General features: G+C 34.3%; 1 protein-coding gene across 1 annotated transcript in view; it reads right to left on the reverse strand.

Annotated features, from left to right (window-relative positions):
- LOC150109428 (EF-hand domain-containing family member C2-like) overlaps positions 1-25,440 on the reverse strand; it is a 396,984-nt gene that overhangs the window by 279,802 nt on the left and 91,742 nt on the right. Inside the window, exon 4 of the mRNA XM_090402356.1 lies at positions 14,208-14,428. Coding sequence (XP_090258482.1) covers positions 14,208-14,428 — 221 coding nt within the window. The remainder of the gene's footprint in view (positions 1-14,207; positions 14,429-25,440) is intronic.

Consider the following 25,440-nt stretch of genomic DNA (forward strand, 5'->3'; position numbering starts at 1 on the left):
TTTAACCATTCTGTCAACCAGGGAGGCATACTATGCAGGTTACTGCAAACTGAAACGTTTTATATTTATATTTAGATCCATGTTGTAATTCCATAAATATGATGATTTTTGCTACAATTTTTAACATAAATTCAAAATTTTTATTTTTAGTGAGAATATCTGAACTTTACAGTTGATAAGTTCCTATTTTTTTCACCTTGATTAGCAAGCTTAATTTGATTGCATTTAAATTTTTTTTAAACTTTTATTGCTATACTAAATTATTACCATACCTTTTAATATTCTTCGGTATTCAGAATTTTTGTAGCAACTATGATGCTTGTCAACGAAGCTTGTCAAACAAAATCAATGTTCTCAAAATCAACAATCAACACTATAATTGAAATCTTTCACAGAAAAATTTTAATTACATCTTTCTTTAAATTAATTATGATCGAATTACATGGAATATTTAAAAGTGTAAATAATATATATATATAGAATTACATTAATAGATTTTAAACTATTTATAAAATTTAATATTAAATATAAAGTATCATAGAAGTTGCATAATTATTTATAATCCATTGATATAAGTTAGTCATTTATTTATATAAAATGACTTACAATGTTGCTCATTTAATATTACCAAGATTTTTTTAATATTAATATTTATTGTATACATGTGAAATTCGTTTTTATTTTTGGGAAGAGACACGATAAATAAATTGTGCACCAAAAAGGGTCAAATATCATAGAACATTAAAGGAAATTCCAAATAACAGTAATTAAACTGATAGTTTAGTTACCGTTATTTGGCTAGTATTTATAAAGCAGTATACTGTATAAAAGTGTATATACCTTAATATATGGTTAAAGTAGTTGTCGCAGTCAGTAAGAATATATTTTTCAATTAATTTATTATTCTTATTTTACTGTTACTCATTTATTTTAACAAAACCAAGATACTACTGTTTCTATTTTTGTATTTTTTTAGTTTTAACATAATTGTTTATTTTGGATTTAATAGATATTTATTTTACTTTTGATAGATTAATACACATAATGATGCCAAGAAAAATTGAATCCTATGCTAGTAAAAGAAAATGACTCAGAGAAAATGAAAAACAACTAAATAGTCAAAAGGGGGCAATTTTGTCTTTCTTGCATTCTGAAAATGAAGAATTTCATAGAACTGAAGTTGCACTTCACACAAGAGCCGGGACAAGGGCGAGGCAAACAAGGCACTTGCCTCAGGTGAACAATGGGAAAGGGCGGCAAATTGGTGAAAAATGAAAATTAATAACTTGAAAAATAAAAAAATAATAAAAAGCCAAATGTATCTTGCAATGTTCGTCAAATACTTTAAGCAAACTAACGATTTGCGTTAGATGCTCTCGCTCGATACACTTGTTTCCTCGTATGATATTGACTTAGTAAGTGATATGGTACGTGAGTTTGGGCATGTTCGTTGTACATTAAAGTGCATTATTTGTGCAGTGTGCTAGTATGACAGCGAGCAGAAGGTATTATTTTAAATATGTTAAACTAAGGTAAGTTTTCTATTATATAAATTTGTAAACATGTTTCATTGTTTGTTACATTATATTACGACTGCAATATTCTTTTCCATTTTTATTTGTATTGTAATCAAAAGTGATTACATTACAAATATATCATTTTTCTTTTTCAGATAAACTAATGGCATCAAAAAAACCCAGTGATGCTGAATATAGAAAAAGAAGAAAATTGATAAAATGAAAAACAAATCAACAGTGTAATACAGTTGCAAAATTGGCTAGAAAAAGCAAGTACTTCAAATACAACAGATCACTCGAGACAATACCAGTCGAGGCTCAAGAAAAGACAATTGAATTAACAATCATCTTAAGGGAAGGGAAGGAAAGTTGAAGAAGAAATTGAAATACAAGAAAATTCGACAGAACAATAAAAAGAGGTATTTAATTCTATTAATTTCAACGATCCTCCTTCATGGCCGCCTATTACAGATAAAATTAGATGTGTTCTAATTGAACATGGACCAGAACAAGGAGAAGACGCAGATTTTAGGCAATCTGCTTCAGAGGATGGCAGGAGATTTTCAAAGGAATGGTTTTTAAAAAATGTTCCAATGGAGAGCGAGTCCATCGTAACTGGCTCATTTTTTCAAAAATATCTATGTCGATATTTTGTTTTCCATGTATCCTTTTTGGTAAAGGAGGTAAAATGGATTCTGCCATCTGCAATCAAAGCCGAGGATTTAAAGATTGGAGAAATCTAAATCGAATTTCGGATCATGAAAATTCTGTATTTCATCACGACACGTATCTCCATTGGAAATGCTTTGAAAATAAACTTAAAACTGGTGGTTTTATAGACAATGTGTTGCAAAAAGCAATACAGACAGAAAAGGAAAGATGGAAAAAAGCAAAATATTTTACATGTTGTCTTGGATGTAATTTTATTTTGTGCAAAGAATAATTTACCTCTTAGAGGTATGCAAGAAATTATTGGTAATCCGAATGCAGGAATTTTTCTAAACTTGATTGAATTAATAAGCCGATAGAATATGACCATCGCAGAACATGCTGCTAATCATAACAAGGGGTCTGTTTCACACTTATCTAATAAGATTCAAGATGAATTTCTTTTACTCTTAGGGTACCATGTTCGAACTGAAATTCTTTCTAGAATTAAAGAATCGAAATACTTTTCCTTGATGTATGACTGTACAACTGATGTATTGCATCAAGAACAAATGTGCCAAATTATTCGATATGTAGTTATTAGGAATGATTCTATTACGATTGAAGAAAGCTTTATAGATTTTATAGTGATAAAAGAAAAAAAACTGGTAGTGGTTCAGCCTATGAAATCATCAATAAATTAGAAAAACATGGACTTGATATTCTAAATGTTAGAGGTCAAGGATATGACAATGGCACGAACATGGCAGGTGTTTATAATGGAGTACAAGCCATAATTTCTCAAAAAGATGAACAAGCTATGTACATTCCTTGTGCAGCTCACAGCCTTAATTTGGTTTGTAAAAATGCTGCTTCTTCAAATGCTAACATGATCACATTTTTTGGAATCGTTCAGAGACTTTATACGTTTTTTGTCAATTCAATGACTAGATGGGATAAACTAATGTCTGTATTTAAAACAACTTTAAAAGGTCATACAGACAAATGATGGGCCTCAAGAGCAAATGCCATCAAGGAATTGCATCAACAAATACCCCAAGTGTATAAGATATTAACTGATTCGAAAAATGAGCAATCATTGCAATGCACTGAAATTAAAAGCATATTGAAACAAATAAATTTTAAATTCTTATGTACGTTATCTACATGGAATTTAATATTGCAAGAAGTTGATAAAATAAACAAAGCTTTGCAATCAAAAATGATAACTATAATTAAAGCTTTGCATTTAATAGGATTATCTAATTGCTTGCAGCAAATGAGACACCATATGGGAAAATATTTTTTCTGAGAGTGAAAATTTGGTTTCAGAAATGGAACTGTCTACTGATTTTGAAAACAAACGAAGCCAAATTATTAAATTAGATGATCAATCTCAGCAATCAGTTCCTTAAAATGATAAATATTTATTTAAAGTAGAAATGAAAGAAGTAATACATATTTTAATAACACAACTTAGATGGAGATATGAAAAACTATATGGGATTTTGTCTGACTTCGAATTTTTAACAGGTGAAAAATTAAAGTCGATGGATACAGAAAATTTAAAAAAATCAGCTTGTGATTTATCCCTTAAATATCCAAATGATATAAATTCTGTAGAATTATTATCAGAAATATTCAGTTTCAAAAATCAGACAATGACGTTAATTCCAGGCCTTAAAGCAGCTACAAGTTTAGATCTTTTAAAACCAATTCATGAATATAGTTTAGTCAGTCCTATACAAATTTAGAAGTTGCATTGAGAATAGTCCTAACATTATCTGTTACTGTAGCTTCTGGTGAAAGAGGCTTCAGTAAACTAAAAATTACAAAACATATTTAAGATCGTCACTTGCTCAGGAAAAATTGTCAAATATGGCAATTTTATCAATCGAACAAGAGTTTACAAAACAAATTAATTTTGATAAAATAATTGATGAATTGGCTTCACTAAAAGCAAAGAAAAGTAAAACTTTAAAAAAAGATTTTATATTGGGCATTTATTTATATAAGCATTATTATTATTTTGTCTCTATTATTAAATTAAATTACCGAAAAATTTGTAATATTCTAATTCATCTCATGTGTAATACTTATTTTGTTTTTCTTTTAAGGTTGGAGTGATTTTATTTTTAATATGTGTAATTTTATGTTCCTACTACTATTGTACTATTACTGCATTCTGTGACTTTTTTATTCAATAATTAATAAATCTATTTTGTTCCCAAAATCATTTATTTATTTATTTTTATTTAATACTTATTAGAAATAAAAAACTATATACATAGGGGTGAAAATTTATCCTCCTGCCTCAGGTGAAAATACCTCTAGGCCCGGCTCTGCTTCACACTTCTCGGAATGAAAATAAAACATTGGTATCGTTATCAGGAGGAGATGAAAATGAAGAACACCAAAATGATGTGGAAAACATAGGAGAGAAAGAAGTAAATTAAACAAATCAAGAGGGTTCTGAAGAAAATTTTCAATCGGAGTCTGTACTCGGTAGGATAAGAGATAGCAAGCAAGCTATCTCTTATCCTACCGATATAGCAGTGTGGCCACTTACTATTAATGAACAGTTTATCGAGCACATTTTAATAAATATGCCAGAATGTTGGTAAAATCAAAATTTTAAAAAAAGAATACACAACACACAGTAGAATATATGTCAGAAATATAAATGAATCACATTTTTACTGTAAAAAGGCAAATAGAACAAAGAAGAAACGAGAATGGCTAATTTTTTCAGATACCAGCAAAGTAATTTACTGCTTTGTTTGTAAATTATTTTCTTAGTCAAATAATAGCTTAATGAAGGTTTTTAATTACTGGAGAAATATAACACAAACCTTTTGTGATCACAAGCATTCTACTGCGCATATACGAGCGATGTGCACATATTGCAAAAGAAAATCAGGTTCTGTAAATAGTCGAATTGATTCTGAATTGATCAAACAAATACAATCTGAAGAAAATTATTGGAGAGAGGTTTTAAAAAGAATAATAGCTACCATCAAGCACTTTGCATCCATAGTAACTTGGACGTATATATACATCCTGGCTGGTAGTGTGGTTAAGTTACTGGGTAAATTAGGGCTAGCATTTAGAGGAAATACAAATATTTTTTCTGATTCTTGAAGAAATTATTTGTTTACATTATTTAAGTGAATTTGATGATTTTTTAAAACATCACATGAAAATGTATGACAACTGTGGTTCTGGCAGATCAAATTATCTTTCTTACCACACTTGTGATGAATTCATAGCTAATAGCTAAAAAAACAAGAGAAAGATAATAATCTTAATATCAGATTATTAAGAAAGCTGCTTATTTTGCAATACTCGATTCAATGCCAGACATTGCCCATAATGACCAATTAGCTGTGATATTTAGGTATGTTGATGCAAATTCTGACATTAGAGAAACATTTATCGCATTCATCAGTATTACACAACATAATTCCTTATATTTAGACAAGGTAGTGTTAAAAAAATTAGAAGAATCATCTTTGGGTATAAAAATGTGCAGAGAGCAAAGCTATGATAATGCTGTCAATATGAAAGGTATTATTATTATTATTCCTGATACCTCCAAGGAGTCCGAAGACTCATCGCGGGAGGACATCTACAACTGTCTCTACACCTAACCTCTACTACGAATCAACGCCATCTACCACTCACCTCCAACACCACCACAACTAGTAATTTTTGTCTGTAAATTGCGTGTTCTAAAGGGCCGATTTGTATGTATGCGGGATGAAAAACCCGAGTTTCCGGGAGAAAAAACCCTGCTACCTCCGTATGAGATCGGCTAACTCACCTTCGATTGAAATCGACCAGATAAAGATTCCTCCCGTCGCGACGAGAATCGAACTTAGGCCTATTCCAATCGAAGGGTGCAATGTACCGTCGTTCTTCCAATTACGCTACGGAGGCGCTCGTATTACAGGTTTACAAGCTAGGCTGAAAAAAATAGTCCCTCTGCACATTATATACCGTGCTCTAGTCATTCCTTAAATTTAATTGGCAACTATGCCGTGGAATGTTGTCCGGAAGCAGTGCAATATTGTTTTATTTAAAATGTATATAATTATTTTTTTCATCTTTAACAAGAAGATGCGGTATACTCCTTAAACATTTAGAAAAAAATCTTTAACAGTTAAAAGACTAAGCGAAACGAGATGGTCCACAAGAGCTGACCTTATATTGGCTTTGAAACGTGGCTATAAACAAATTAAAGACGCATTACTTGAACTATCCATCTCATGAAAAACCTATTTCTAAATTAGAGAGCTCATCATTGGCTGAACATTTTGACAAACCAGAAACAGCAATTTTAAGAGTTGTGGGGGACAAAATTTTACAACAAATACATACTACTTAGTAAATCTCTACAAGATCCCGATATGGATTTGTTTTTAGCTAATAATTTGTTACAGTCTTTAGTTGGTTTTATTTTAGATATAAAAAATAGTTTTCCATTCATTTCCATTTCTTTCTCATGAAAAACCTATTTCTAAATTAGAGAGCTCATCATTGGCTGAACATTTTGACAAACCAGAAACAGCAATTTTAAGTTGTGTGGGACAAAATTTTACAATGAATACATGCTACTAGTAAATCTCTACAAGATCCCGATATGGATTTGTTTTTAGCTAATAATTTGTTAGTCTTTAGTTGGTTTTATTTTAGATATAAGAAATAGTTTTGCTGCTGCTGTAAATGAAGAAGTGAATTTATTAACAGATGAGAACAAAATTTAAAGATGAAAAGGAAAGTTAAAAAACAAAAAAAAATGAGTGATGAAGTTTCACAATATAACAATGAGATTATATTACATGGGAAAGAAAATTTTGCTGTGAACACTTTTAATGTCATTTGCGATAAGCTAATTTTGGAAATTAATGAAAGAACAAAAAGCGATTTAGACATATTAGATATGTTTGACATTTTCTTGAAGAAAGATATAGATCAAGACAAGTACAAGATTAGTATTAATAAAATTTTACAAACTTATGGGACTGATATTGATCCAGAAAAATTTACTGATGAAGTTAAGTAATTTTTAATAATGATAAAGGAAGAAAATTCTTCAATTAAAAATATGTACAAATTTATAAATGATGGGTTAAGGTCTTCTTTTCCGAACGTAGAAACAATTTTAAAAATATTTTTGACGATGCCTATTTCAAATGCAAGTGCTGAACGCTCATTTTCAGTGTTGAAACAAATAAAAAATTATTTAAGAAGCAACTTGCACCAAAATAAAACAAGTGACCTGTCGTTATTATGCACTGAATCAGATGTAATGGACTTGATTAATTATGATGACATTATAGATATATTTGCTAAAACCAAAGCCAGAAAAAAAACTTTATAAATTTATTTTATTTAAATTTGAACTGATTTATTTTTATACTTTTTTAAAATGCACATATATGTATACCAATGTTGTACTGTGTTATTAAAATGAGTTATTATGGAAATGTTAACTTTTATTTTCAATAAACTAAAAAAATGCTTATTTTTGAGGCCTCATAATGATGTTGCACCTAGGGTCTTGAAAAAGTATAAATGCGACCCTGGTCAGGACATCAAAATGGAATTTGGTTTAGATAAATGCACAATTTTATCTATTAAACGAGGAAAAATTAATGACACTAGCAATTTTAATTTTGATCAAGAGAAATATATAAAAGCAATTTCAGCTAATGAACACCATAAGTACCTAGGAATATTAGAAGCCAGTGATATTCTCTACTCAAAAGTTAAACAACGGGCAGCAGCAGAATACACTGAGAAAAAAAGTCAGAAATATTCTGAAAACAAAACTAAATGGATTAAACACAATTAGAGCGATGAATTCTTGGGCTATACCAGTGCTCCAATACACAGCTGGCAGAAAAGAAGACCTGGACAAACTGGACGCAAAACTAGAAAATTAAGGACTATGCATCATGCATTACATCCACAAAGTAGTGATGTTGACTGGCTGTTCCTACAAAAGAGAATAAGTGGATGGGATCTGATGCAAGTGAGAGAGATTGCGAAAGAAGAAGAAATTAACATGTTTGCTGCCACGCTACTTCGGCATAGTCTGTTCCCGTACGCTGAGAAATTTCACTTCTTCAAGGTCAGTTACGGTAATCTCATTGCCGGCGGTAGGCGTCATACGAGTATACTCGTAGCTGGCTTGTGTAGCTGGTTTACCAACTACGAGTATACTCGTAGCTGGCTTACCAACTACGAGTATACTTGTAGTTGGCAGCGAACGTGTTAATTAAAAAAGTTATATCAACAATATCTCTGAGCAAATGCTTCAAGCAATTACACAAGAGGGCCTTCTAAAAGCAACAGGAAATAAATCTAATTACAAAAAGGAACAGCAAAATAACAGATATGTTATTTTGCTTCCTTTTTAAAAAATAAACCCTTGCATGGCCAATTTCTTTGAGATGCTGAGGACAAAATTGATGTGAACAAGACGTGGCAAGGCTACAATATAGATATGTTAAAAAAGAAACAGAAAGATTTATTCTAGCAGCTCAAGAACAGGCATTACAAATTAATGCAATGAAGGCAAAATTTTTGAATATCAATAATAACAGCAAATGCAGATTATGCAATCAGAAAGATGAGACTGTAGAACATCTAATCAGTGTGTTTAAGCCACGGCCGGCAATTGAAGTTGGCCGGCTGTTGCTTAAAACACCAAAGTCATTCCAATAGTTAGTGCAATTTCAAAGAAGCTATCCAACTATTTACAGCAATTAAACATCAATGAAGCACCAAGAAATTAGTGGCAACACTCAAGGAGATGGTAGGTCATTCCCCCTCCTATATCAAAAACATACAACACTTCATAAACATCATCAAAGACTTAAGTATAAAGAGCTAAGAGCTAATAAATTTAAGTATATCATCAAAGACATTACATTAGAAAAAGATGATTTATTAGTCAGTTTTGACGTTTCTGCCCTCTTTATGAATGTCCCAATCAATGACACAATCCTTCTTTTACAGAACAAATTCCCTCCAGATATCATGGCGCTCTTTGCACATGCATTGTGTTCTGGTTATTTTGTATGGCAAAACGTTTTCTACCTACAAAAAGGAGGCACAGCCATGGGCTCGCCATTATCCCCCCCCCCCGGTTGCTAACTTTTATATGGAACATTTTGAGCAACTTGCTTTAGGTTCATCTCCTTTAAAACCCAAAGTCTGGTTTACATACGATGACGATGTTTTCGTGATCTGGTCCCATGGCTGCCAGACACTAGACACATTCCTTAGCCACCTAAACAAACAACACAAATGCATACAGTTCACAACTGAGAATGAAAAAAATAGAACACACTTCCGTTTCTAGATACACTTGTCACATGTCTTCCTTCTGGCAATCTTTCCTTCACTGTTTACTGGAAACCGACACATACTGGCCATAATGTTGGAGGTTTAATGGATTTTTTACAACACTCAGAAAGGATTAAAAAGAATTTAATACTCTCTATATTTCGTCCTAGTCACTAAGACATCTACGGGGATTACAAAAATAACTAATGTAACATAACACAAATATCATACAATACTAAGCCCAACCACGTAGGTGACACTAAAGTCCTATCTAGGTGGAGCGCCCTCTAAGGGCGGTTGTAGGTGGCCTGGAATATAAAGTAGGACATCTGGTGATGAGTGTTTCTCAAATTTTCGGAAGCTTAATGCAACCGTATTTATTAAGATTTGGTTGATTTCTAAGAGATGCTGCTGCTTCTAAGAATAGTCTCTCTTTCTTGAATTTGCTGTGATGGAGCATGGTGGTTTTCTTCCATGATACTCTGTGGGTGGTGTCCAAGACATGGTCAGCCAAGCCTGAATGACCATAGTTGTGTTTACTGATGTAAGACTTGTGTTCCTCTAAGCGGATGGATGCTGATCTGCCTGTCTGTCCAAAGTACGCCAGCTTACAGGAACAGGGTACTTTGAAAACTCCAGGCAGAGAGAGAGGAGGGAGCTGATCTTTTGTAGAACGGATAAGGGTAGCAAGTTTGCAGTGGGGTTTATATGCTGTGTGTAGGTTGTACTTTTTTAGAATCTTGGCTATTTTTTCGGATGTGCCATGGATGTAGGGTATGGTGATGACATTTTTAAATTCTTGTTGATGAGAAGGACCGGGAATGGGAGAGGAACTAATTATTTTTTTGATACTGTGATCGCTGTAGCCATTGGAGAGGAAAGTGTTGTGTATGTAGTTAAGCTCAGTAGTGAGGGCAGTTCCACTGGAACAAAGATTGTGAGCTCTCTTGGTAAGAGTTTTAATAATGCCATATTGTTGAGAGGGGTGGTGGTGTGAGAATTTGTGAATGTATCTGCCTGTGTGTGTGGGTTTTCTGTATACAGTGAAGGCAAGTGTATCATTAGGCAGGCGTGTGACTAAGGTGTCTAGGAAGGGTAAACAATTGTTCTTTTCCTTTTCCATAGTAAACTGGATTTTTGGATGTAGGCTATTGAGATGACTGAGGAAGGAGTCTAATGTGTCTGGGCCATGAGGCCAAATAGAGAACACGTCATCTACATATCTTAGCCAGATAAACGTTTGAGTGGGGCTGAGTCTATGGCTCGTTTTTCAAAATCTTCCATATAGAAATTGGCAAGGGGGGGAGAGTGGGGGGGAACCCATGGCAGTTCCCTCTATCTGCTTGTAGATTTTGTTCTTCCAAGAAAAATACCCAGAGTTAATGGCAAAGGAAAAGAGATCTAAGATGTCAGAAGGGAAAACTTTTTGTAAGAGAGATAAGGTGTCAGTTAAGGGAATATTAGTAAACAAAGAGGAGATATCAAAGCTTACCAATATGTCTGCTTTATCCAAGGTTAAATTTTCTATGAGGGGCTTTAAAGTGGGTCGAGTTTTTTTTATAGGAAGTGGACATTCCAGTGAGGGGGGGGGGGGGTCAGAGAGTTGGCCAGCTGTTTAGACAGTCTGTAGCAAGGTGCATTGGTGGCATCTACTATAGGTCTGAGTGTGGAATTGGGTTTGTGGATTTTTGGTAAGCCGTAAATTCGGGGGGACGGGAGTGGAAAGGTTTAAGTTTTTTCGTGATGTCGGGGGGCCAGGAAGATACTTTTTTAAGTAAGATTTTTAATTTTTTAACTTGTGTTTTTGTGGGGTCGCGTTCTAGCAGGATGTAGGTAGCGCGATCGCGGAGGATAATATTCATTTTGCGATTGTATTCAGTGGTATTAAGAACGACTGTGGCATTACCCTTATCAGCTCTGGTGATGACGATACTTTTTTCTTTCCGTAATTTCAGGAGAGCTGTGCGTTGGGCATATGATAAATTACTTTATGGAGGTGAAGAATGAGCAAGGATGTTGGCTACGTCAAGTCTGATGTTGTTGGCTATCTCCGACGGTAAGCGACTGATCCCACATTCGATGTTAACCATTACATCAAGCACCGGCACTTCCTTCGGAGCGACGGCAAAATTACGGCCGAGGCTAAGTGCGCTGATGGCATCGTCATTGAGCCTTTTGGCAGAGAGGTTTACTACTGTCTGGAGCAGTTGAATTTGTGGTTGTGATTTGTCTTTGATCAGGTTGTTATATTTCTTGACATGTTTATTTTTTATTTTTTGAAATTCTTTCTGTGCGGAGGTTTCTGAAATGCCAGAGAGAATCGACCAAAGTTCAGGGTTAAGAACGTTGGGGAGCTCTGAATGTAAGGAGCCAATGGCGGCGTTCATCACTGAGAGGGTGGCACGAGTAGAAGCGATTTGTTCGCGTAGTAATGCCAGGCTGGCACGGTTATATATCCAGAGTGCTTTTTTGGAATGGAAATTGGTCTTTAGTTTAATGCAGTTCGGTATCACTCTTGTATCCCGACATATTTTTAAAAAGGCCAGCCTATTTAGATGCCTAGATAGTCGTAGTTTTGACTTACCGTATTGCTTGGATTTGCGTGCTAAATCTTCTCCGTGAATGATTAGAATTCGTGTATAGAGGCTTAAATGCTGTGAAGACATAATGTTGGAGTTTTAATGGATTTTTTACAACAATCAGAAAGGATTAAAAAGAATTTAATACTCCCTATATTTCGTCCTAGTCACTAGGACATCTACGGGGATTACAAAAATAACTAATGTAACATAACACAAATATCATACAATACTAAGCCCAACCACGTGGGTGACACATACTGGCCAATATATACACATAAACTCCTACCATCACACAACACAAAACCTAAGTGTCGTTAATACTCTAAAAAACAGGGCTCTGAAGATCTTCTCTAGTGAACAGGCACTGAAAGATGAATTTAAAGTTATCTGCAATACTTTTCAAAAAAATGGGTACAGCCAAAACACTATTAACAAAATTCTCTACGAGACCTCAATAAAAAACAAAGATAAACCAGACTACAATAAAACTACAACCATTCCTTACATTAAAGGGACATCAGATAAACAGAATAGTACAAAAATACAACCTCAAAGCCACCTTTAAACCTCCTGCAAAATTAAAAAACTTACTCAACTCATCCAAAGACTCACTCCCTCTGCTGACCCACCCTGGAGAATACCATATTTATTGCACCTGTAACATACTATATATAGGAGAAACATGATGCACAATTCCTATCAGACAAAAAGAACATAAATGACACATTAAATATAATAATTATAGTGAAGCTGGTCTTTCTGATCATGCCCTGAACACCTTACAGAGAATTGACTGGAAAAGCACTAGTTGTCTACATTACACCAAAACATGGTATGAATGCAAATTTAAGGAAGCCTGTGAGATTATTACCAACTACCCCAATCTGAACAATAATGATGGTCTAAAAATCCCAAACATATGGAAGGCATATATTCGACCCATGGAACCTTCCTCTCTAAGAGCAACTATAAACAGGAGACTGTAGAAAATCTAGGATCCTAGATCAAAAATAACAATTGCAATGCTAAAAATGGGACATCATTGTTACTGAAAGAAAACCATCTGTAAGAAAGAATGTTTATTCATGTTATCATAAATAGAATTTAGCTTGATGTAGTTTATAAATAATTTTTTTTTTTTTTCACTAGAGGTCATGCCAGTAGAATAACTTGTGATCAATTCACTGTTTCTCTAGCTTACTGTATGTAATGTAACTTAGCTTGTTCTGTTTATTTGTATATGCTCCAGATGATGATCTTAATATGAAGATCGAAATGTCGGGATATTAAAAGAGTTATTTATAACACGGTTGTAAAGTCCATAATTTCTAAAATGAATGCTGATCACCGTGTAACACTAAAAGAAAGGACCAAGGAAGTGACCTCATGTGATCTACAAAAAAACAGCATTAATTGGAACAGTCCATATTTTATGATGCTACCTGACAGTCTATTCTTAGATTCTTGGGCAGAATCTGAATTATTCTTTATCACCAGTCAATTGTTGTTTAAATGATATCTTGTTTTGACTGTGTATGAATTATGTGAATAAAGTATTATTATTATTACTGCTGCTTTTGTTGTTATGGCACTAATGAAAATATTCTTGAATGGTGATGCTATTAATTATTGCTAGATTGAACTGAGAGCTGTTTATGTCTTAGATATATACATTTTTTTTTAATCTAATTTTGCCAAAAAAAAAAAAAAAGTCCAATTAAAACTGAAATTGACATGACAAGTAGAAATTTTAAATATGAAACTTCATTAAATTCCATCCAATAAGAGAAGAATTATTAGTAATTATTAATGTTAGTAAAATGTAAAAATGTTAGTAATATTTCAAATAGTTTTTTTAATAAAACTAATTCAATCAGTTGAAACTACATGTGATCTAAAAAGAATATTTAAGCAGATATTCCAAATTTCATTAAACTCTGGCCAGTGTAAAGTTATAGCTTTTCAATTTTGAAAGAAATGAAATGGAAATGTTTAGAAATCAAATAAGTAGAAACTTTAAAAAAGATACATTTTACTTGTTACTGAATACTGACACACACACACAAAACAAGATTATATTCAAATAACAGATTACAATAATTACCTGTTTTCTTTGTTGTGTATATGGATCTTCAGGTTCGGGTTCTGGATCCTTCACACAATAACCCATCTTTGTTAAGAAATTACGCGTAAAGAGATCACAGTCTGTAAGTCTATAAATGTGACCATATATTTCTAAACTGTTGCCAACATTTAAATCATCCAAAGTATAATATTTGTTTGGTTCTAAAGGTTTCTCAATACGATGGCGAACAACTAATGTACCTGAAATACGAACATACTTGATTGTCATATATATATATATAGATAGATAGATAGATAGATAGATATGCACAAATTTTTTTCCCCTAGGAATGTATGTCAATATTTTAGAAACATTTCTTCATATATATCAATTTGTACTTGGAAAGGTTGGTGAAATCAGGCTTTACAGGAAAATATATATATATTTTTTATCATACTCTCTGAACAGCACTTTCCACAAGTGTTCCTATGGTGGTGTATAGGATATTAAAAAGCAACAACAACAACAACAAAAAAAAACATCATCTGGTATTTGTGGTACATTCATGTCAACATAAAAAATCACATTCATCTGAGTGGGAGAAGATTATTACTTTTGCTTTTATTTTATGGAATTTTATATAAAAATAGTTTTTATGCCACAAATAGATTATAACGAATATTTTATTAGTATTGAAATATAAGAACAGACATAAGCTAGCATATAAGGAGATCAGAAGGTTGCGTGTTCGAGTCACGTCTGGCTCATGAGTTAATTTTGGCGAGTTGTTGGTAGGCCTATGTCTGAAGAGCTGCGAAAGATAAGTAATTTAGTTTTAAAAAAAAAAATAGCATTATTAATTAACAACTGTGCTTGAATTATAGTATATTGTGGAGTTAATCTGTTTAGCATAAAAAGTTTGTTTTAAATTAGTGTTAATTGGTATTTTGATAAGATATATACGTAGCTTAGCACATGCCGCCAATAAGAAAAAAAAACAATAACGTCCAAATCGCCTTCTTTGTTGAATAAATTTAACCCAAGGAATTTTGTTCAATGTAACATCTGCAGGATGAATGCTTTCCTGAGAGTGGTGGGAGTTTGGTTTGAAAATGATAATGGTGAGAAAGTGTGCTGAAAGTGTCAGGAATGTGAGGATTTGAAGTGTGTCTCACGTCACGATTTAATGGATGAAAGCCATAATGTGATAGAAATTTGCAAGGTAGTGCCAGATAGTATTGAGAATGGTGTTGAGATTGAGAGAGTGAAAGTAAAAGTACAATGCGTGGGAATAGTTTGAGTGATAATAAAAATGAGGAGTTAGTTGTAATGAGCGAGATCGCACAGTTGCATGGAGTGATATATATAGGGTGAAGCGCAGCTGGAGCGATTACAAAATTGCTTACTGAGTGTGTCAGCTAACGGAAGGAAGCGAGCGAGTGCGTGATAAGAAAAATGAGAGCAAGATTGGTAGTGAAAGGAAAATGAAGGAACGAGTATTGTAAGGAGATTCACTTGTAAGAGGTGTAATAAATAAGAGTTTGATAAAATCGTACATGCCGGTGCGAAAATTAAGGATGTAAGTGAGGCTATTAGAGTGCAAAAGCAGAGGGTGAAAGAAGTGATAGTAGTGGTAGGAAGGAATGATTTCAAAGCAGATAAATTTGCTATGAGCGAAGACTTGTAAGAGGTGTAATAAATAAGAGTTTGATAAAATCGTACATGCCGGTGCGAAAATTAAGGATGTAAGTGAGGCTATTAGAGTGCAAAAGCAGAGGGTGAAAGAAGTGATAGTAGTGGTAGGAAGGAATGATTTCAAAGCAGATAAATTTGCTATGAGCGAAGACTTGAAGGAATTACTAGAGGTAGCAAAAGAAAAGAGTGAGAGAGTTAAGATAGTGAGTCTGTTGCCGCGGTATGACAGAGAAGAGTTCAGAAGAAGGGCCATAATTGCAAACGACTTTATTGTCAGGTTATGTATGAGGAGTGGTGTGAAGTTTGTGGATGTGTGGAGTGAGTTTGATGGGAGAAAGGGCTTATATAAGATGGATGGATTGCATCTGAATGGATTTGATGTGCGAAGACGGGAAAAAGAGTTGCTGAATGAAGTGAAAGTGGATGTGCAGAATCAGGGAAATTAGAGCTGTCGGGGGGGAGGGGTGTATGCAGACATCGGTGAGGCAGTTGAGTGTAAGAATGTGAATAATATGCCTGAGCTAGTACGAAAGTCAACAAATCAGAATGGGATAGCTAGGATAAGGCATCAAGATAAGGGTGGGACTAACAGGCTTCTGCGCTTCATGTATACTAATGCCAAGAGTACTAGGAACAAGAAGGAAGAATTTTTGGCCTTGTTTGGCTCTTCCTGTCCACATGTTATTGGCATTAGTGAGACATGGCTGACAGAAGATGATATAGCTAGTGGGATAGAATGTGAAGGGTATAGTGTGATCAGGAGGGACAGAGAGAAAAAAATGGGGGAGGAGTGTTATTGAAGATAGCTGATGAACTGCAGTCAAGGAGAATTGAAGTTGAACTACAGGATAGTGAAGAGAGCACATTTGAGGCTATTTGGTGTGAGATTGAGATAAGCAAAACAAAATATACAGTTGGGTGCTGTTATAGACCAGGTGATGGAATAGATGGTGGAGATAGTATGCATAGACAAATAGAAGAAATGAGTGGAAGGAGGGTGTTTATTATGGGGGATTTCAACTATGGTAACATTGATTGGAAGGAGGAGAGGACACGTGGGAGAAAGGAATTGGATTTTATGCAGTTATTAGGGGATAACTACCCGAGACAGCATGTAATGGAATATACTAGGGGTTCAAGAGTGCTTGACCTAGTAATTGCATCATAAAATTTGACTGTAATGAATATGACCACTTTACCACCAACTGGTGAGAGTGACCATAAGGTTTTGAGCTGGGAGGTGGCCAAATGTGTGGAATTTTCAATTAAGAAAGGGTACATATGGAAGTACCGGGCTGGTGAGTATGACAAGCTCAGGAGATTGATTAGTTCAGTGCCATGGCATGTAAAACTGCAAGGGCTGGAAGTTGATAGTGCATGAGGAGTGGTGGTGAAGGAGATAATAGCTGACTGTGTACCTAGAGTCTGGATAGTACAAGTAGGGGCTCAATGGATGAAAAACAGCATTAAGCTTAAGCTGCAAAAAAAAAGAAACAACTGTGGAGGGAATTTAAGGAGAAAGGTGACCTGCAGGCACATGAACAGTATAAAGCACAGGCCAAAAAGATAATGAGTGTGGTAAGGAAAGCAAAAGCTGATTATGAAAGGAAATTAGCCATGCAAGCTAAACAGAATCTCAAACATTTTGAAAGTTTATTTTTCACTAGGTTAGACTATAATAAATTTAGTTTAATCCTTTATCCCAGTGAGAACAAACAAAGTTTGCACCTGAAAATATCTTCAGGACTGAATATAGTGTTGTACTATCTTACCTGGGTTGCACTACTTACCCAGGTAAGATAGTACAAACTTTGTTTGCTCTCACTGGGATAAAGGATTAAACTAAATTTATTATAGTCTAACCTAGTGAAAAATAAACTTTCAACATCTTTCTCTAAATCCAGAGTAATTTAATAAAAAAAAAAAAGGTGGCAAACCTTTTGGCAATTCCTATAGGTAAAGATGACCTTGCTACTGCTTCTGCCTGGTATCTCCAACTCTGGGCTTGGCTCCCACTGAAGAGACCTCAATAAAGGTTGAAACTAGTTTGGGTAGTGGCCAATCCCTTAATGCATAACAGTATACATATCCACAAGAAGATGTGTTTTGCATTATGGGAGATATTGGGATAGGGGTGTTGGCAGCTTGCTCCACCTTTGCTACGAGTTGCCCTGGTGTTGCACTACTTACCCACGTAAGATAGTACAACACTATATTCAGTCCTGAAGATATTTTCAGGTGCAAACTTTGTTTGCTCTCACTGGGATAAAGGATTAAACTAATTTATTATTAGAATCTCAAACAGTTTTTTTGATATGCTGCAAGTAAAAGAAAAAAATGTATACGGCAGAATGATTTTAAGGAACGCTGATGGTAAGGAGGTAACTGAATTAGTTGATATAGTGGAATTACTGAATGAGTACTTTGGAACATTGCAAGAGTATATCATTCAGGTGATGATATTGCAGGAATGAAAGATCCAACAGGTTATATGGGAATTGAGGTGAATGAAATGGAGGTGAATAATATATTACAAAACCTGAATGTGAATACAGCTGTCGGTTTGGATGGTATACCAGCTCAGGTCTTACGTGAAGTGGCAAAAGAAATGTCAGTGCCCTTGACCATTTTGTTTAATTTGAGTCTAGGGAGTAGGTTAGTCCCGAGAGGGTGGAAAGAGGGGAAAATAGTACCACTGCATAAGGGAGGTTCCAAGACTGCTGTTGCAAATTATTGACCGATCAGCATATCATGAGTCGCTGTCAAGGTTTTGGAGAAAGTAGTCAGGAGAAGAATACAGGAATTAATAGATGATAATGGGATACTGTATGGGGGACAGCATGGCTTTGTGAAGGGTAGATCATACCTCACCTACTTGTTCACGTTTTATAACACAGTGATGGCTGAGCTGGATAAGGGTAATGGGTTTACATTCATACTGCTGGACCTTGCTAAGACCTTTGACAGGATACCACAAGGAATTCTAATCAGAAAACTGCAGCATATGGCAATGGATATAGAGTTGGTGAGATGGATAGGAGGGTGGTTGATGGAGAGATATCAGAGAGTAGTTTATTCAGGAGTAGAGTCCAAAAGACGGCCTGTGACTAGTGATGTGCCTCAGGGTTCTGTTCTTGGATCACTACTATTTAATTTGTTCATTAATGATATCGGAAAGGATCTGAGAGGAACTATTCATTTGTTTGTTGATGATGCAAATTAGGGTAGAGCAATAGTGAATGCACATGATGTCAAAATTTTGCAAGATGATTTGGATAGATTGGGGGACTGGGCTAAGGAGAATAGCTGTCAATTTCATGTGGCAAAATGTAAGGTTATGCATTTTGGGGTGAAAAGATTAGCAGCAGTATACCACATTGGTGGAACTGTATTCCAGGAGATTGACAAAGCCAGGGATTTGGAGGTGTTGGTAGATAGGGAATTGAAGTTTAGGGGGTACATTGTAAAAGTGTCTAAATCAGCTAATCAAATCACTTGATTACTGAAGAATACTTTAACGAGCAGAGACAAGCAGGTTACTGTTCCTCCATCAAGCCTTGATAAGACCCCATCTTGACTACTGTGCTCAGATTTGGGCACCAGGGTTTTTTCTTGATGGGGAAGAGGTAGAGGCGAGGGACCAAGATGATAGCAGGTTTATGAAATGAACCTTATGAGAACAGGTTGAAGATTTGTGTGTTGCAGACATTGGTTAATAGGCAGAAGAGGGGTTGATATGATTGAGACATTCAAATTATGAAGGGTATCTATAAGATTAATTCAGAGGATATTTTTCAGAACAGGTCTGGTGGTGGGAGGACCAGGAGTCATCCATGGAAACTGGGCAAGAGTGTGGTTAGCAAAGGTGTTAGAAGTAGGTTTTTTGCATGGAGAGTGGTGAATGAGTGGAATAAATTGCCAGAGTCTGTTGTGGGTGCCATGACTGTGAGTGGGTTCAAGGCAAGGTATGATAGATATTGTGTGGAAGCTGAATAGTTGTAGACATGATGTTTAGGGCCTCCCTCGATGAGTCTAAGAACTCCTTGGAGTTGCCCATAGTAATAATAATAATAATAATAATAATAATAATATATAAACATATCTGTGGTAAAAGTTTAAGAAATTGGGCATTACAAGTAAATATTTTTTTTATCATACTCTGAATAGCACTCCACAAAAGTGCTCCAGTTTTTTGTGTGTGTGGGACATAAAAAACAAAACAAAACAATGTATTCACACTACATTCATTAACATAAATGCACCGTGTGCAGCTGAGTGGAAGAGGATTATTACTTTTGCTTCTATTCCTCTTAAATATTTATTAACTGACTAGTGCACATTCCTCTTAAATATTTATTAACTGACTAGCAAATAAAAGACAAAACACGGGGACATAAGTCCCCGTGTTTTGTCTTTTATTTGCTTAATAGTTTGCAGTTAACATTAAACTTGTTGTATCTCTTTTTCTCAGATATTCAGTTTGCCGACAAATTTGTATAGATTAAAGACTGCGCCAGCCAGCAACTAAATTCTGATGCACTATCTAAATTACTTAAAGAAAATTGTAGGGATCAAGATATATGCAGTCGTGGTCCCTATTCTCATATCACTATTAGTTTCCCCTTTAAATGCATGGTACGAAATTTTTCCAAACGGTAATTCAAATCTGCAGAAGATATGACAAACTCAATTGATTATGTAAAAAGAAACGCATTTATTATTTCACAAAGACAAGTATACATGTTATTTAAATTCTTAACCTTAAAAGATTCTGGGTTCCCCTTACTTAATTAAACACATTTAAACTTCTGCACTATGATCTCTTAGTGGGCATAAATTCCTCACTTCTGTACATATATCTATCCTCAGACTCTCACAGTTAAGTTACATGATAATATCATACATGAAACATTACATATAAACACTAGACAATTGAATAAATCTGACATGTAATTCTCTAGGACAATAGTACTTATTTCTACTTAATTCTCTCCCCCAAAATATCTGTTAACACTTAATCATTTTCTGATCATATGACATTACTTTTCTTAAATCACTTAAACAGTTCGGAGCTCGGCCTCCTGTTCGGCTAAAGCCTAATATGTTTTCTTCTTAACAGTACACACAAGTGTCCAAATTGCAGACTGTTCTTGTTGCACAACACGTAAATAGCGTGTGTTCTAAACTCCTGTTTCTTTACTCCACGGATACTTTAATCCTACATTAATATAAGAAAATCTTTGCTTACTGATCTTGCTTTGACTAGGTATTCTGATCTGTTCACTGTACCTCCTCTGATGGCGGGCTTTGTTCCTTTGTTCCTTTGTTCTACACGAACCGAAAGCACTCATACAAAGATTTGTACGCTGATGTAGACTTCATCAGCGACTCTTTCTCCTTATGTGTCTGAACACATTGTAGTTGCAGCTTTGACCGATGTAACATGCATAGCAATGGGAGATTCTTGCTACACATGGCGGCAAGTTCTACATAGCTCTCCTATGGGAAACTTGGTGCCAATGAAACTCGGGGACGAGAGACAAGCGAGGAGAGATAAGAGACAAGAGAGCGATTCGAACTCCCGCCGAAACTTTTATACTCAGAAATAGCTCCCTCACTCGGCGGTCGTCACGCATATGGCGGCAGCCGCCAATTGGACGGCATGGCTACGAACTGTCTTTACATGCCTTAAACTTGTACTTAGCTTATACATATTTATTTGTTAATATTACATGACTTTCTAATTTAATTCATTCACAATTACTATCTTGATAAACTTATGGGCTATCTTAACAATGTTTGGAATTTACACATCTGGATGTTTACATTTTCTTAGGACATTATACGGTACACTTCCCATCCGGAGACACAAGCATGTCCTTATCCCTGGCTATTGAGATAACTTAATGCTGGATGGGAAAAAGGGATGACTCATCACTTTTTCCGACACAACACTAGATTTTCAAATATAGCAATCAACAATTAAAATACATTTTTACCAATCAGTTTTTCCTAACTTACCTCTTAATGTAATCATATACAGACTACAGACAGCTTATATGATCAAAGCTAATGGCTCAATGTCAGTCATCATGGCAGGAAGCATTGACAAACAAATCTGAAATTAAGCATTGGCATTCTAGTTAATGTAGAAAGAGGACAGGAAGTTGTTCTTGCTAAGATCTGCATAGGTCACAGTCATCTTACACATTCTTATTTACTGATGGCTGATGACCATCCCATGTGTGAAAAATGCAATGCACATCTCACTATTTGTCATATTCTGGTAGAGTTCTAGCACTTTACATGAGAGAAAGAGAGGAATGAAATTTTTACCTATCTAACCAAGCCATATACACTCAGACAGATGCTAGCAGACTAAGGCAGATTGCATGATGTTTTTAATTTTTTACAAAGAATTAATTTGCAAAAACACATGTGATGGTAATTTTGTTTATATGTAAATACTGTATTGCTTAACTTAACTTTTGTACATATATATTATTCATTAGTTTCATTTTTGACCAATTATGTATTGCCGTAGCCTTTGATCTTATATATTTGTGAAACTTTGTTGTAATTTTGTTAATATGTAAATACCACATTGCTAAACTTAATTTTTATGCATACATATTGTATAATAATTCCTTTTTGAAGGAATTATTATACAATATTACAAATGTTATTACAGTAATATGAACTATTTCCATATTACTCTAATAACATTTGTTGTAATCTTATCTATATGTAGATACTGAATTCCTTGGCTTGGTTTTGTACATTTGTTAGTTCACTTGTACTGTTGTCTGTTTATGTACTGCTGTAACCTCTGCAGTAATTTTGTTTATATGTAGATACTGCATTGCTTATCTTTACTTTTGTGCATACACATTATTTACTAGTTTATTTTTAAACTAATTATGCATTGCTGTAGGACACCTTGAATATTTGTGTAATCTTCTAGTAATTTTGTTTATATGTAGATACCACATTGCTAAATTTAATTTTTATGCATGCATATTGTATAATAATTCCTTATCACCTGTTTTTGTACTGCTGTAAAAGCTTTTGTTATTATTTTATCTATATGTAGATGCTGCATTCCTTGGTGTTTTGTACATGCATTTTGTTTATTAACTTGTATTATTAACTATTTCTGTACTGCTGTAATAACCTCTGACCTTGTGTGTTGCTGTGTCCTCTGCAGCAATTCTGTTTATCTGTAGATGCTGCTTTGTAGAACTTAATTTTTGTACAAGCATATTGTTTACAATTTTCTTTAACTGCTTATGTATAGCTTATGTATATAAACCAAAACAAACCAAAACCCAAAACATGATCCTAGGTATAAAAGTCCTTCCACTGAGTTCAACTAAATGCTAATTGGTGAAACTTAGCAAGATGCATATCATATTTGCAAGCATAGTCAAATGACAAAAATGGTTGCAAAACTGCAGCAATTCTGTTTATCTGTAGATGCTGCTTTGTAGAACTTAATTTTTGTACAAGCATATTGTTTACAATTTTCTTTAACTGCTTATGTATAGCTTATGTATATAAACCAAAACAAACCAAAACCCAAAACATGATCCTAGGTATAAAAGTCCTTCCACTGAGTTCAACTAAATGCTAATTGGTGAAACTTAGCAAGATGCATATCATATTTGCAAGCATAGTCAAATGACAAAAATGGTTGCAAAACTGTAGTGCAGAAAGCAAGGGAAAAAAACTGCACTATTTTCCAAAGCATATTTTTATGGAAAGAAATCATACTATGATCCCAAGAGTTCTTTGTTTCTCTGATGGGACAGGAATATGGAGAATACCTGGGTAACACACAATGGATACAATATCTCTAAAAAACGAAATAATAATAAATATTACAGAATTATCTGGGTGGGGAGGAGATTATACCAAGAGGATAAAGAAATACTGGTATGGATTGGAACTGGAACAGAAAAGCAGTGTTGAAAGAAGGGAAGCTTGAATGACTAAAAAAGAACAAACATGGAGAAATGATGTAGAAATTCTAGGAATTAGTGAAATCCAATGACAAGAAAGTGAAGATTTTTGGAATAGAGAGACTATAGAATCAATAAGTTTTAAAAGAGGTATACCATGAGTAGACGTTATTAATTTTGTATCGATAGACTATAGAATCATCTATAGTGGAAGGGAATGGGGGAGGGGAGAAAGAGCAAAATGGAGTAAAATTATTACTTACGAAAGACTCGTGAAAGTGAAAAATGCTTATCATCTGAATGAAATAATATTAATGACAACGTTAACAGTAACTAGTAGATTTTGCCATAATTTCAAGATATGTACCAAATAACTGATAATTACGAAAAAGAATGGTCTCTGCAATCTGTATATTCTATAAATACTTTCATGGGAAAGGTTCATCTGAAACAGCATCAATAATTCCCCCACCCTGTACCAAGCCCATTGAAACACATACAGCTGCCACCCAATATTCTTTTACAGTACACCTCGAAACTGACAGAACAAGTTTCTTCTCCTCCTCATTCATCCCTGCTACTGCAGTACTGTGGAACAGTCTTCCCCCTGACATATTTCCCAAGGAATATCATATACAGGCATTCAAATCAAATATAAACAAGTTTCTCCTTTCACAACCCATCACCCATATATGGTACTAAAGTACTATAGGTTGACCAGTCAACCTCCTGTATATGGACCCAACATTAAAAAAAAAAAAAAAAAATACAATTCGAGCAATTAATAACATCAGTTAAAGATGACAGTAATTTAATGGAATGAGTAAATGATTTTAATACAGTGTTTGGTAGAACACTAAATGTGAAGAAACTGTAAGATGCAGACCAGGCAGAAAAAAAAATGAAATAAGAGAAACATCAGAAGATGTTAGAACATCTTCTAATGTTAGAACATTAAAAGATGTTCTAATATTAAAACATCTTTTAATGTTAGATTAAAAGATGTTAGATTTTAATCCAACATCTTAGATTAAAAAAAATCTAACAGATTTTTTTAAGCAACATGGTTTTATAGTTAATAACACACACACACACACAAACACACACACACACATTTTTTAATACCAAAATGAAATGAAGATACTTCTTGTGAAACGAATAGATGATTTTTGAACAATACTAGATTAGATTTACCATATGTTAGTCATGAAGAGATATTATAAATGAATCTCCTTCGAGTCAAATGGCTCATCGCAAGAGACCCATTATTCACAGAATGCCTGTCCATATCTCTTCTTAAGCTCATTCAGCCACAAAGAACTTATAATGGGCACTTGTAATGGGTTACCTCTGGCAACCCATTACATCCTCCAAGCAAAAGATCTACTCCAACGTCCTTGTTAACTACACTATTACACAAATTCCAGGCATGACCTCTCATTCTCTACCTCTCTGCCATGTACTGAAAAGAGTCTTCAATGTCAATCCTGTAAAATCCCTTAAATAACTTATATGCCTCTATCATGCTTCCTCTTTTTCATCTGTGCACATTAGTTCAGATGTGACTTTATTAATAATCTGATGTGCTGTTTTGACTATCTTTGCAATTTGTGGTC

The sequence above is a fragment of the Typopeltis vanoorti genome, chromosome 2 (assembly GCF_054136105.1).
Source record: "Typopeltis vanoorti isolate ZY-2024b chromosome 2, IOZ_Tvanoo_1.0, whole genome shotgun sequence".
Lineage (NCBI taxonomy): Eukaryota > Metazoa > Arthropoda > Arachnida > Uropygi > Thelyphonidae > Typopeltis > Typopeltis vanoorti.